Source organism: Cupressus sempervirens, chromosome 3 (genome assembly GCF_028749045.1).
Source record: "Cupressus sempervirens isolate cs-2001-9-10 chromosome 3, ASM2874904v1, whole genome shotgun sequence".
In the NCBI taxonomy this organism is placed as follows: domain Eukaryota; kingdom Viridiplantae; phylum Streptophyta; class Pinopsida; order Cupressales; family Cupressaceae; genus Cupressus; species Cupressus sempervirens.
Window position 1 is genome coordinate 150792860 of NC_143120.1, and position 14455 is coordinate 150807314.

A 14455-nucleotide genomic window follows, 5' to 3' on the forward strand; every position below is an offset into this window, starting at 1 on the left:
ATCAGAGATAATATCTCCAAATTCCCCTAGTAAATTTTAAACTTCAAGTGGTATTTCACTACTACCTTCTTTATCTTTCCTAGGAATCAAAGCATAGCACATATGCTGATGTTTCATGCCATCTAAAAACATCCTTCTATCAACAAGACAAATCATAGCACTGCTACATACCTTTTCACCTTCCTTTTTCATGGGCTTCAATTTGTGGCGAACTCCAACCTTTGTTAGAGAGTATGTGTTTGCATGACCATCATGTATTGCATGCCTATCAAACTGCCATGGTCTACCCAAAAATAGATGGAAAACATCCATCAGAGTAACATCATAGAGAACTTCATCATGGTAACCCCCAATTTTGAATTTTACTAAACATTGTTCACTTACCAGGACCTTATGATCATCTTTTACCCAAGCAATCCGATAGGGCTGGGGATGTTTCTCCCTCTTGAGCTTTAGCTTAGAGACCATCTCTTCTGATACCAAGTTATCAGTGCTACCACCATCAATGATCACGTCACAACATTTATCCTCAGACTTGCATCTGGTACGGAACAAACTCCTCCGTTGTCCTGGTTTAATCTCACCACTTAGTAGGACTCTTTTCATTTACCAAGGTCTCTCCTCTTTCTGCATCCTCTCAATGTGATGATTGTGCATCTTCATCCACATGAGCAACACTAGCTTGGCCCTCAACTCTCCTATCTGTCCTTCCTTGTTGTTGAGGGCATTCAAAGGCACGATGACCTTCTTCATTGCAATGGAAACAGGTACCACGAAAGCCTCCTCTTCCTTTTGCATGTCCTCTACCTCTTCCTCTCTGATATCCAAAGCCTTGATCATGGGAGTGGTTGAAACCCTCATCCCTCTGGTTCCTACAAGTACCCACATCTTCATTTTTCTTTTGGGTTTCATTGCGGCCTCCAGATGATCTACCGCTTCCCCTTCCTCCTTGACTGCACCCTCTTTGTCTTCCTTCAAACCTTTTATTCAGCTTCTCTTCAACTCGTAGGGCAAACTGGTATGCCTCTTCAATGCTGATCATCCTTACCAGACTTAATTCCTCCTGGATGCTAGGTCGCAACCCATTGATATAACGAGCAACCTTCATATTTGCTTTTGCATGCCCCACTCTAATCAAGAGCCGTTAAAATTCCTCTATATATTCTTGGACTGATCTTCCCGCTTGCTTTAACCCATGCATCTTCTTAAACAAATCAAGCTCGTAGTCCATAAGAATGAACTGCTTCTTCAATTTGTCCACCATGCGAACCCATCTTGTGATCTTCTGCTTTCCTCATCTGTTTCTTTCCAATTGAACCTCTTGCCACCAGATTTTCGCATCGCCTTTCAGTTTGGTCTTCACAAAATTAACCCTATTTGGGTCCCTGATATCCTCATACTCAAAGTATTCTTCCAGTTCGTTGATCCAATCGATCAACTCATCTGGTTTCAAATTTCCTGAAAATACACCCACTTCAATTGTAGGTCTTTTCCCAAACTTAGTAATGGCCCTAAAAAGCCTTTCCTCTGCATGATTCAGAACTTCCCCATCAAATTTCCGTTCTGGTCCAATTTCGTCTTCTTCATTGTTATCTTCACTTTCATCACCTGCGGCCACAATTGTTCCTCTACGGAGCTCCTCCTACAATGCTTGTACCTGCCTTTGGAGGGCTCTAACCTCCTCAGGATTAATAGCTCTGGCCCTTCCGCCACACTCTCTTCATGGAGGCATCTTTCTAACTCAAACCCACAACCACATAGTCCTGGTGCAAACTGCCTCACAGTCGGTGCTCTGTCTACATACTCAGGAAAACCAGCTCTGATACCACTTGATGGGGACACAACCCAAGAACAAAATGGACACAACAGAAAAAAGGAAATTGTATTAACTTAAAAATAAGCTAGTACATTCAGTATAGAGAAAATAAACTTCAAAACATGTCCTAAGGGCTTACAATAGCATAAATGTGGAGATAATTTCTCCTTTCAATACCTCCTCTCAAACTCCACTTCGAACTGCCTTTTACAATGCCAAAAATCTCCTTAAATAGACCCCGGAGGGTTAAGGACTAGGGATACATTCTAGAAAGTGCTAGTAGGCATCCACCGACCAAATAGAAGGCTCCAGAAGCTGCGTTAGAAGTCGGCGCAAATCTAGAAGAATCCAGAAACGATAACCGAACTTTCGGGAGGCATAACTTTTGAACTGTAGCTCCGATTGATGAACCGTTTACATTTTCAAAAAGCTCTCCAAGTGCTCTATAGCCCTATGGACAGGCTTCGCTCATCCCCCATTTTTGGCCCTTTTCGAGGTCATTTAATGCCCCTAACTTGACTTTTGAGCATTCTTAAGAGGTCTCCAAAACCCAAAAAATTGCAATAACTTTCAAACCGTGGGGCCTTTTGACCTGATTCTTTTTCTAGATTGTTCTAAATCACAATTACATTCATCTGGCCAATTCACACCTTCTAGTTTACCAAAATGATGGCCCAATTACATGCTCCTATTTTTTCAAGATTTTTTAGCACATTGATAGTGGAACTGTGAGAGTTGGAACCTTTATTTGACCCAAATGGGTATCCAAAAATGAAAACACATGAAACAGAAACTAAGTCTAAGTATATTTTTTTGGGTGACACAAGATTGCCCTTATACCTCTAGATGCTCCTGCATCAGACACCCAGGGTAGATTGAAAAGTGACCCTGTCACTTTATGAATGGTAGAGGAAATCCCAAATGGGAAACCTCAGCTGCTGAAATCCAAGTTGAGTCCTCAATCGGTCATCCTTTCTATTTGACCAAATACTCTTCATACTGCTTGTTTCTCGTACTCCTACCCACACGATGATCTAGAATGTCTTCTATCTCCTCCTTCTTAAAAACAAGAATTGGACACGGCTCTAACACCAGCTCCTCATCTGCAACCCAGATCCTCATCTGCACCATCATCATGATACTTTGTTAAATCTGTAATGTTGAAAATGGGAGAAATGTGAATACCATCTGCCAGCTCCACTTCATATGCATTTCCTAAGTCATGTTTCTTCAAAATTTTGTAGGGGCCAAATTTCTTCATTTTCAGCTTGTTGTAAGTACCGGCTGGAAATCTTTCTTTTCATAAGTGCACCATGACTAGATCCCCTACTTGGAATTCCTTATGTCTTCTCCTTTGATCAGCCCTAGATTTGTACTCTTGATTCATCTTGGTAATGTGTGCCTGAACCTCCTCATGTAGATGCTTGATATGTTCAGTAAATTCTTCCGCTTCAGCACTTGTCCTCTCCCCTTGCTCTATCTTCCTCAATTCTGTTGCAGTCCTTGGGCTATTCCCATATACAATTTGGAATGGTGATTTTCTAGTACTCCCTATTTATAGAGTTATTGTAAGAAAACTCTTCTTGTGGTAGAATCAAATCTCATCCCTTGGGCTTATCCCCAACTAAACATCTCAGCAAATTGCCCAGACTTCTATTTACCACTTCTATTTGGTTGTCAGTTTGCGGGTGATGCATGGAACTGAATTTCAAGTCTATTCTCAACTTTTTCCACAATGTCTTCCAGAAATACCCCACAAATTTAGTATCTCTGTCAGAAACTATACTCCTTGGAAGACCATGTAGTCTTACCACCTCTTTGAAAAACAAGTCTGCAATATGGACATCATCATGAGTTTTTTGGCATGGAATGAAATGTGCCATTTTGGAGAACCTATCAACCACCACGAATACTGAGTCATTACCCCTTTGTGTCCTTGGAAATCCAAGAACAAAATCCATACTTATGTCCTCCCATGGCCTTGATGGTACATGCAATGGCTGATATAGGCCAGTATTGTGACTAAACCCCTTGGCAACTTGACAAACCAGGAAACTCTGTACAAACTTCTTCACATACTGTGAAATTTGAGGCCAAAAATAATTTTCTCTAAGAATGGCAATGGTCTTATCTCAACCTAAATGTCCTTCCATCCCTCCATTGTGTTTCTCCTTAATCAGATTTTCCCTCATGGAACTCCTTGGAATGCACAATTGACTACCCTTGAACAACATGTCATCCTGAATCAAATAGTCTAACCACTTGGTTCTATCTACAGCAACAGGTTCTTTACAAGCTTTCCATGCTTCAGCAAAATCAGGATCCTCGGGGTACAATTTGTTGAGTTCATCAAACCCAACTACTTCAACCTGCATTACTGTAAGCAACAACTGTGTCCTACTTAGTGCATCTGCAACCCTGTTAGATTTTCCACTTCTATGCTTCAACACAAATGTATAGCTCTACAAGAACTCTGTCCACTTCATATGCCTCTGATTCAATTTACCTTGGCTATTTAGTTACTGTAATGCCTGATGATCAGTATACAAAATGAATTCCTTTGGCAATAAATAATGCCTCCATTTCTTTAAGGCCTGAACTATTGCATAGAACTCTTGATCATAAACATAATACTTCTTCTTTGCATCATTCAATTTTTCACTAAAATATGCAATAGGCTTACCTTCTTGGCTTAATACAGCCCCAATAGCGCTGCCACTGGCATCACAATCCACCTGGAAAACCTTTCTAAAATCTGGAAGTGCCAACACAGGCTGTTTATTTACCTTCTTCTTCAGCAATTCAAAACTTTTCGCAGCTGCTGCAGTCCATTTGAACTCTTTTCTATCCCCTATTATTGTATCAGTTAGGGGTGCACATATGCCACTGAAATTCTTAATAAACTTCCTGTAAAAACTAACCAGACCATGAAATGATCTTACCTCAGTAGCAAACCTTGGAGTAGGCCATTCCAAGATGGCTTTTACCTTCTCTGGATCCATTTTGAGACCTTCAGGTGATATAACAAACCCCAAATAGACTAACTCCCTTTTTGTAAAGATACACTTCTTCAGATTAATTAACAGTTTCTCTTCCCTTAGCCTTTCAAGGACACTACGCATATGCAATAAATGTTCTTCCAAAGTCTTGCTGAAAATTAAAATATCATCCAAATAGACAATAACAAATTTTCCCAAGAACTTCTTAAGTACCTCATTCATGAGCCGCATGAAGGTGCTTGGGGCATTCATCAATCCAAAGGGCATGACTAATCACTCATAAAGAACCTCCTTGGTCTTGAAGGCTGTTTCCCACTCATCTCCTTCTCGAATCCGTATCTAATGATAGCCACTCTTGACATCTATCTTTGTGAAGTACTGAGCTCCAGTCAAGCAGTTCATAAGATCATCCATCCCTGGCAAAGGAAACCGCTACTTGATGGTTATCCTATTTATAGCTCGAGAATCTATACACATCCTCCACTCTCCATGCTTCTTTGGTGCGAGTATTGCAGGTACTGCACATGGACTCAGGCTCTCTTGAATCAAGCCCTTCCTCAACAACTGCTGAACCTGTCTATTTAGCTCCTCTGTTTCAGTAGGAGTCATCCTGTGAGCAGCCCTGTTAGGAAAACTAGCTCCTAGAATCAGATCTATCTGATGACTGATTTGCCTTACTGGTGGCAATCCATCTGGAACATTATCAGAGATAATATCTCCAAATTCCCCTAGTAAATTTTAAACTTCAAGTGGTATTTCACTACTACCTTCTTTATCTTTCCTAGGAATCAAAGCATAGCACATATGCTGATGTTTCATGCCATCTAAAAACATCCTTCTATCAACAAGACAAATCCTAGCACTGCTACATACCTTTTCACCTTCCTTTTTCATGGGCTTCAATTTGTGGCGAACTCCATCCTTTGTTAGAGAGTATGTGTTTGCATGACCATCAGGTATTGCATGCCTATCAAACTGCCATGGTGTTCCCAACAATAGATGGCAAACATCCATCGGAATAACATCACAGAGAACTGCATCATGGTAATCCCCAATTTTGAATTTTACTAAACATTGTTCACTTACCAGGACCTTATGATCATCTTTTACCCAAGCAATCCGATAGGGCTGGGGATGTTTCTCCCTCTTGAGCTTTAGCTTAGAGACCATCTCTTCTGATACCAAGCTATCAGTGCTACCACCATCAATGATCACGTCACAACATTTATCCTCAGACTTGCATCTGGTACGGAACAAACTCCTTCGTTGTCCTGGTTCAATCTCACCACTTAGTAGGACTCTTTCATTTACCATGGTCTCTCCTCTTTCTGCATCCTCTCAATGTGATGATTGTGCATCTTCATCCACATGAGCAACCCTTGCTTGGCCCTCAGCTCTCTTATCTGTCCTTCCTTTTCTTTGAGGGCATTCAAAGGCTCGATGACCTTCTTCATTGCAATGGAAACAGGTACAACAGAAGCCTCCTCTTCCTTGTCCACGTCCTCTACCTCTTCCTCTCTGATTTCAAAAGTCTTGATCATGGGAGCGGTTGAAACCCTCATTCCTCTGGTTCCTGCTAGTACCCACATCTTCATTTTTCTTTTGAGTTTCATTGCGGCCTCCAGATGATCTACCGCTTCCCCTTCCTCCTTGACCGCGCCCTCTTTGTCTTCCTTCAAACCTTTTATTCAGCTTCTCTTCAACTCATAGGGAAAACTAGTATGCCTCTGAACAACGCTGGCCATTCTTACCAGACTTAATTCCTCCTGGATGCTAGGTCACAACCCACTGATATAACGAGCAACCTTCTCCTTATTTGCTTCTGCATGCCCCACTCTAATCAAGAGTCGGAGAAATTCCTCTGTATATTCTTGGATTGATCTTCTTGCTTGCTTTAACCCATGCATCTTCTTAAACAAATCAAGCTCGTAGTCCACAGGAATGAACTGCTTCTTCAATTTTTCCACCATGCGATCCCATCTTGTGATCTTCTCCTTTCCTCTTCTGTTTCTTTCCAATTGAACCTCTTGCCACCAGATTTTCACATGGCCTTTCAGTTTGGCCTTTGCAAACTTAACCCTATCTGGGTCCCTGATATCCTCATACTCAAAGTATTCTTCCAGTTCGTTGATCCAATCGATCAATTCATCTGGTTTTAGATTTCCTGAAAATACACGCACTTCAATTGTAGGTCTTTTCCCAAACTTAGTAATGGCCCTAAAAAGCCTTTCCTCTGCATGATTCAGAACTTCTCCGTCAAATTCCCCTTCTGGTCCAATTTCGTCTTCTTCGTTATCATCTTCAGTTTCATCACCTGCGGCCACAATTGTTCCTCTACGGAGCTCCTCCTACAATGCTTGTACATGCCTTTGGAGGGCTCTAACCTCCTTAGGATTAATAGCTCTGGCCCTTCTGCCACGCTCTCTTCGTAGAGGCATCTTTTTAACTGAAACCCACAACCACACAGTCCTGGTGCAAACTGCCTTACAGTCGACGCTCTGTCTACATGCTCAGGAAAACCAGCTCTGATACCACTTGATGGGGACACAACCCAAGAACAGAATGGACACAACAGAAAAAGTGAAATTGTATTAACTGAAAAATAAGCTAGTACATTCAGTATAGAGAAAATAAACTTCAAAACATGCCCTAAGGGCTTACAATAGCATAAATGTGGAGATAATTTCTCCTTTTAGTACCTCCTCTCAAACTCCACTCTGAACTGCCTTTTACAATGCTAGGAATCTCCTTAAATAGACCCTAGAGGGTTAAGGACTAGGGATACATTCTAGAAAGTTCTAGTAGGCATCCACCGACCAAATAGAAGGCTCCAGAAGCTGCGTTAGAAGTCGGCGCAAATCTAGAAGAATCCAGAAACGGTAACCGAACTTTCGGGAGGCATAACTTTTGAACCGTAGCTCCGATTGACGAACCGTTTACATTTCTAGAAAGCTCTCAAAACGCTCTATAGCCCTATGGATAGGCTTCGCTCATCCCCCATTTTTTGACCCTTTTTGAGGTCATTTAATGCCCCTAACTTGACTTTGAAGCATTCTTAGGAGGTCTCCAAAACTCGAAAAACTGCAATAACTTTCAAACCGTGGGGCCTTTTGACCCGATTCTTTTTCTGGAATGTTCTAAATCACAATTAAATTCATCTAGCCAATTCAAACCTTTTAGTTTACCAAAATGATGGCCCAATTACATGCTCCTATTTTTTCAAGATTTACCAGCACACTGATAGTGGAACTGTGAGAGTTGGAACCTTTATTTGACCTAAATGGGTATCCAAAAATGAAAACACATGAAACATAAACTAAGTCTAAGTATATTTTTTTGGGTGACATAGGATTGCCCTGATACCTCTGGATGCTCCTGCATCACACAAGCTGACAGTAAAGCGTGCATCAGCCAATGGTGTATCTTTTCCATCTTCTAGCTTGATCCTTGATAGGAAAGGTGTGAATCTTGGTTTACAGGCTCTCATGTGAAATCGAACCAAGATATCTCTTGCATACTTGGATTGAGCAACTGTGACACCTGATTCATTTTGGCTGATTTCAAAACCAAGAAAGAAATTAAGAAGGCCCATATCTGTCATAGCAAAGGTATCATGCAAGGTTGGTTGGTTGCCGCAATGGTTGAGCATGAATCACCTGTGATTAGTAGATCATCTACATTGAGTACTATGAGCAACAAAGAGTCAGATGTTCTCATCACATAAACATTTGGATCAGATTTGCATCTCATAAAAAATTGAGATAGAAGATACGAATCCATTTTAGCATGCCAAGCACAAGGTGCCTGCTTGAGGCCATAAAGTGATTTCTTGAGCTTGTATACTAATGAGGAATTATGTAGATACCCTTGTGGCTGCTCCATGTAGATCTCCTCCTCAAGATCACCCTGAAGAAAAGCATTCTTGACATCCACGTGATGAATCTCCCAGCTTTTTGCTGTTGCAATAACAAGAGCCAATCGAATGGAATCCATTTTTTCCACAGGAGCAAAAGCCTCATCATTATCAGTGTCTTGAACTTGCTGAAAACTTTTGGCTACCAACCTTGCTTTGTATCTACTCACTTGACCATTTGCTGATTTCCTTGTTTGATAGATCCACTTACATCTTACAAGCTTGTGATTGGATGGAAGTGGAACTAGCTCCCAAGTTTGGTTTGCAATAAGAGAATTGTACTCCTCGTCCATGGCTACTTCCCAATGAGGATTCCCTATAGCTTCTGCATAAATTTGAGGATCTGATGCTTGAATTAGATAAGCATGCATTGGAATAATGGAATCATTAGCTGAAAATGCATGAGGAACATCATATATCTCAGCCAAGCTTCGTGTTCTTTGACTTCTCATAGGAGATGTTGAATCATCATTGGAATCCCAATTAAGATTTGGACCTACACACACATGTTCATGTTCATCAAATTTAAATGAATCTAAAATCAGATTTTTGGTATCTCCATCATCCTCATGATCTATGAGAGGAAGAAGCACATAAGTGGTAGTATGCTGCACTTGAGATGCTTGCATGGGACTTTCATCAAAATATACACTCCTCTCAATGAAGAGTTGTTCTGTAGAAAGATCTAGCAATCTATAACCCTTCACACCATCTGGATAACTAACAAAGATACATTCCTTTCTTTGAGGCTCCAAAGCCTTCCTTTTATCAATAGGAATGTGAGCCCATGCATGAGATCCAAAAATACGAAAAATGTGTGACCGCTGGTTGCATACCTCTCAATGCTTCAAAAGGAGTTTTACCTTTAACAGATTTGTGAAAAGATCTATTTTGAATATATGAGGCACAATTGATTGCTTCAACCCACAATTTTGAGGGAAGGGACCTAGCATCCAACATGCAACTAGCCATCTCCTTCAAAGATCGGTTCTTCCTCTCAGCTACTCCATTCTATTGTGGAGTAAATGGAACTGTGTTCTGCAACTGTATTCCAGCTTCATCACAAAGATTTTGGACATCATTGTTGACATACTCCCCCCCATTATCTGTGCGGAGGATTTTGACTAATTTTCCAGATTGCTTTTTTGCATGAGCTTTGAGAAGCTTGAGATTCTCAAACACTTCATACTTGTATTTAAGAAAGTATAGCCATGTGTACCTTGAATAATCATCAATGAATGTAAGGACATATCTGGCTTAGCTCATGGAGGGCTCAGGAAAAGGACCTATTAAATCACTGTGAACAAGCTCTACAGGAGAGGAGGCTCTCCATGAGATTCCCTTGGGAAACTTTTCTTCTGGATGTTTTCCAAGAGCACAACCTTCAAAAACTCCAATAGAGAATTCTATGGTAGTAAAGCCTTTCACCATCCCTTCAATGCTAAGTTGTTGCATGTATCTAAAATTTAGATGTCCAAATCTTTCATGCCAAATTCTACTTTCATCATTTGCATGTGTTAGAAGTAAAGTAGAATTAGATTTGGCAGCAAAATCAGAGAAAGTGTACAAATGAGATTGATGATTCACCTTACCAACGACTATCTTGGAGTTGTCTTGCATGTCATAGATGCTCACTGAATCTGGTGTGAACTCAACTGGTTCTAGTATGTGTCATTTGATACACAGAAAGTAGATTCACGGATTTTTTTTGGATATGTAAGACATTCTCAAAACTTTCAATTCCAAGCTCTACATTCCCAATTCCAGTTGCTTCTACAAGAGATCCATCTCCCATGAGAATAGGAGAACCAAAATATGGTTTCAAGGATGAAAGAGCATCTTTTGTTGCTTCCATGTGGTTTGAAGCTCCAGAGTTTATGTTCCATGCATTTGAAGAAGAATGAATAGCAATCAATGCACAAGCATTGCCTTTGGTGTTTGATGCTTTTTCTTCATGGTTCTTCTTGTCACTCTCAAGAATGAGGCCACCAAGATAATGTTGTTGAAGTGTTTGTGCCATGAGATCAATGGTCTTCTTCATGCATGATGATGCTAGATGATACCCATGGTTGCAATAGGTGCAATTTAATTTGCCCTTCGTGTCCTTTTCTTTTGAACTTGTAGACCCATCTGTAGGTTTTGGATTGTCTTCCTTTCTCGGATCTGAACCCTTCTTCCATTTGCCTTTGGATTGTTGATTGGATTTAGAGTTGTTTTTTCTAGTTGTATGCACAATGAGTGCATGAGCTTTGGAATTCTTTAATGTACCCATCTTAATTAGCTTTTCCTGCTCATGTATTAGAGACTCAATGAAGGCATTGAGTGTGGGCATCTTCCAACTTGCTCTTGTTGTGAGACTGATTGTGTGGAAAAAAGAAATAGATATTAAATAGTCTGGACCCAACTTGGATAGAATGGCAAGAATTAATTTTCTTTCTTCATTGGACTTGTCAATACAACATCCTTTCAGCTGAAGCAACAAAGCTATTCTAAACTTGGTTTGGAGTTGTGCATGACTCAACATGGAACAATAGTTCTCGAGATATGGACAAACATAACAAACCAAATGCTTCATCCATAAGATTGAAGTTTTTAGATTTTTGAATTTGGTTCGACCTCTGTATTCTTAACTATTCCATAGAGGCCTTTACTTCGGAGCTGAAGTAAAATTTAAGACTGGAGATTCCATTTTGAGATCTGATTTTCTATACCCGTAACAAAAGAAAATTGGATTTTTCCTTTCCTGCAACCTGCTCTAATACCTTGTATTAATTTTGGATTACCGCTGGAGCTCTGTTTGATCCAACTTCTATGCCCAGACTAATGTGGTCGATGAAGCCAGTTCCACCGTTCCCAGCCTTGATTAACTGGCTGATGTGTCAGTTGAGCTCTAGATTTACTCCAGCGTTACTTTTAGGCTTTCCTAATAATTGTCTTATTTTCTACAAGGCTTTTGCTGCTGTTAATAACGACTGAAACAATTTTTACAGGTTGCTCTGCTGTAATCATTAGATGCTCTGTTTTTTTTTTGTCTGCAATTATTTGGATTATTTTCCCTTTGGTTGTGTAGACAGCTATAGCTGCAAATCTCACAACTCTTAATTTGGACTTTGTCACATTGAATTACCTTGTAATAGCAGGGTCCATCAAGTATCACAGATTCAATTTTAAGTGTTTCCAGGTCATATTCAATTTTAAGTGTTTCTACATCATATTGTGACTGAACATTAAGTAGTGATGGAAAATCAAATTGTGAATCTCAGCATTAAGGAGTGTTGCAAAAGCTATAAGTAATCATGTGTTGCAAAAACTAGAACTAAACAGGTAGCGCCAATATAGCTTTGAAGCTTTCTCACACGGTCACTGCCAATTTTTTAGTTTACCAAGCGTAGTTTACTTCAGATGTTTGAGTTTTAAATCTGATAACTAGTTTGTTATTTTTTAGGTAATCTGTTATAACTGCAAATTGCAATCCACTGAATAATGCACAACTTTTCATGCTCACTTCATGATAGTTAAAAAACAGTGATCTATTAGAATCTTCAAACTGTTCTTTACTTTCACCTTGATTATTATGTAAAGCTGTGAACTATATATACATTCAGCCTCTCTATCATTTATGTAAGCCGTAAGAAAACAGAGCACCCTGAAACATTAAAGCAGAACATGCCTGCAGAAATCTCTTTGTGCTTCTGAGTTTATGTGTTTGAGAAACTTCAAATAGGTTCAAATCACCATAAGACATTTCCCTTTGCCATGCCTCACCAAAAATCTAACTAAACTTACCATATCCGTACATTTCAAGGTTCCATACATAGCTATTAGCAAATTCTTTTTTATGGAAACAAACAAGCTTTGCCCGTCCTCTTCGTCCAGATCATCCAAGTTCATTTGAAGTCTCTGAATTATTTTCATGAGAAGGACTTTTTGACTTTTTCCAATTGTAACTTCCAATAATGCTCATTCCTACCCCGAACATGGTCACCCAAATGTATGAGTGAAAGGGGCAAGCCTCCACAACATTCAACAAAGCTTTCAACCAATTTTTCACATGCAGTGGGCCGACTCCGCGGGCCAAAAGCATGGCTACAGAAGAGCTTTTTAGCATGATTCCTATCCAATGGCTTCATCTTGTAACGGGTACTAACATCTGCAGCCGTTAACACACTTTGGTCACGGGTTGTAATAATGACCAGGCTACCAGAGCTCAGCATACCTTGGAGTTGAGGTAAGAGGGCATCTAACTGCTCCCGCTGATCGATATCATCTAAGACTATCAGGAACCGCCAATCCCTTGCTCCTCCAAGCCGATACTTCAGTTGTGCCGTTCCTTCATCTATATTGCTAAATTTTGGATCCTCGTGGAAGAGATCTTTAAAAAGCTGGATTTGCAAGGAGTGCAATTCACGATTGCAATATGATTCTCTCACATCAGGGAGAAAAGACGATGCACTGTATTCTGCAGTTGCACGCTTCCTGTTAAACAATTCTTTTGCCAGAGTGGTCTTTCCAGATCCTTCAAGTCCGAAGATGCCTATCAATCCTGCTGTGTGTGGAGAAGACATTTCAAAATCTTGGACGATCTCATCAAGTGCAATTGGGTATTTGGCAACACGTAAGGGTGTCCTCTTTTGCATTTCTTGCATCACACGGGACACAATCTTTCCACACAAATCTCTGAAATCCAAAACCATTGATCTTTTTAGAAATTCATATTACTAAGCTAAAATGAATATCATCTAGTGTAGAAAATGAATGCCATTAATGTAGAAAAAGTGAGAACATGATAAATTCAAAGAGCATGGCAGTAGCCTTACTCTTGATGCTGGGTACGCTCATATTTTTGATAATTTGGAAATGTCGCAGATGCAAGAGCCTTCTTCCAAGCGTCCAACCTATCAAGATTCCTCTTATTGCTTTGATAATAAGAAAATGCCGCAGCATACTGAGACTCGTGGTTATCGATTTCACTAAGCTCCCAAGGTTTCACATCGTAGAAGACAGGAATGAAGAGGGCATCAGTTTGCTGTAACATAAGGACAAGCTCGTCTAAGCACCATGAAGACTCTGCATATCGTTTGGAAAAAATGGCAATTTGTACAGCAGATGAACGTATGCCGTTGCATATGGCAGAAGGTATACAATCTCCCCTTTCTATTTCTTCACGGTCAAGAAATGCCCGGCAGTCTCTAGCTTTCAGAAGATGATAGAGGTCTTTAGCAAGGGTGTCCTTGACGTCAGGGCCTCGGTGGCTGATGAATGCATCATACAATTTTGGACATGCCATCGATCTTTCCAGAGCATAAGAAGAGGATGAAACCATGAAATAGCAGGACTAGAAATACAAAATGTACTAAGCTTTTCAAATGCAGAGTGAGATGGATTTGACAAAAGGAGGGATACATAAATAGCTAATATTTCTATTGAAATGTATGCAATAGGCTCATATTTCACAGATTGATTACTGTCAGAAAACAAGACCCAAAGGGCAATAGGAAAAGAATAAGAAAAACCCAAAGATCTTATCTGTGTTTTTCGGTGTGAAGTTGTGAACAAGATTTTTGTTTTTTTTTAGAAATTCATATCTTACAGTTGTTCAAATTTTCTTAGACTAATTACGACCATGGTACAGACAGAATGTGGATGCTTTTGCCTCAGCCAGTAAAAGGAAGATGCTCTTCTACATGTGGAGCGCACCTTACAAGATTATGTCTTATTTCCGCGGCC

General features: G+C 40.1%; 1 protein-coding gene across 1 annotated transcript; it reads right to left on the minus strand.

Moving 5' to 3' along the window:
- Window positions 1–12237: 12237 nt before the first annotated feature.
- Window positions 12238–14197, minus strand: LOC149565204 (TMV resistance protein N-like). Its single transcript, XM_089817056.1, has 2 exons — window positions 13546–14197; window positions 12238–13405 (listed from the first exon to the last, which is right to left on the minus strand). The coding sequence occupies exons 1-2, from the start codon at window positions 14049–14051 to the stop codon at window positions 12640–12642; spliced, it is 1272 nt and encodes a 423-aa protein (XP_089673182.1). The 5' UTR covers window positions 14052–14197; the 3' UTR covers window positions 12238–12639.
- Window positions 14198–14455: the final 258 nt, after the last annotated feature.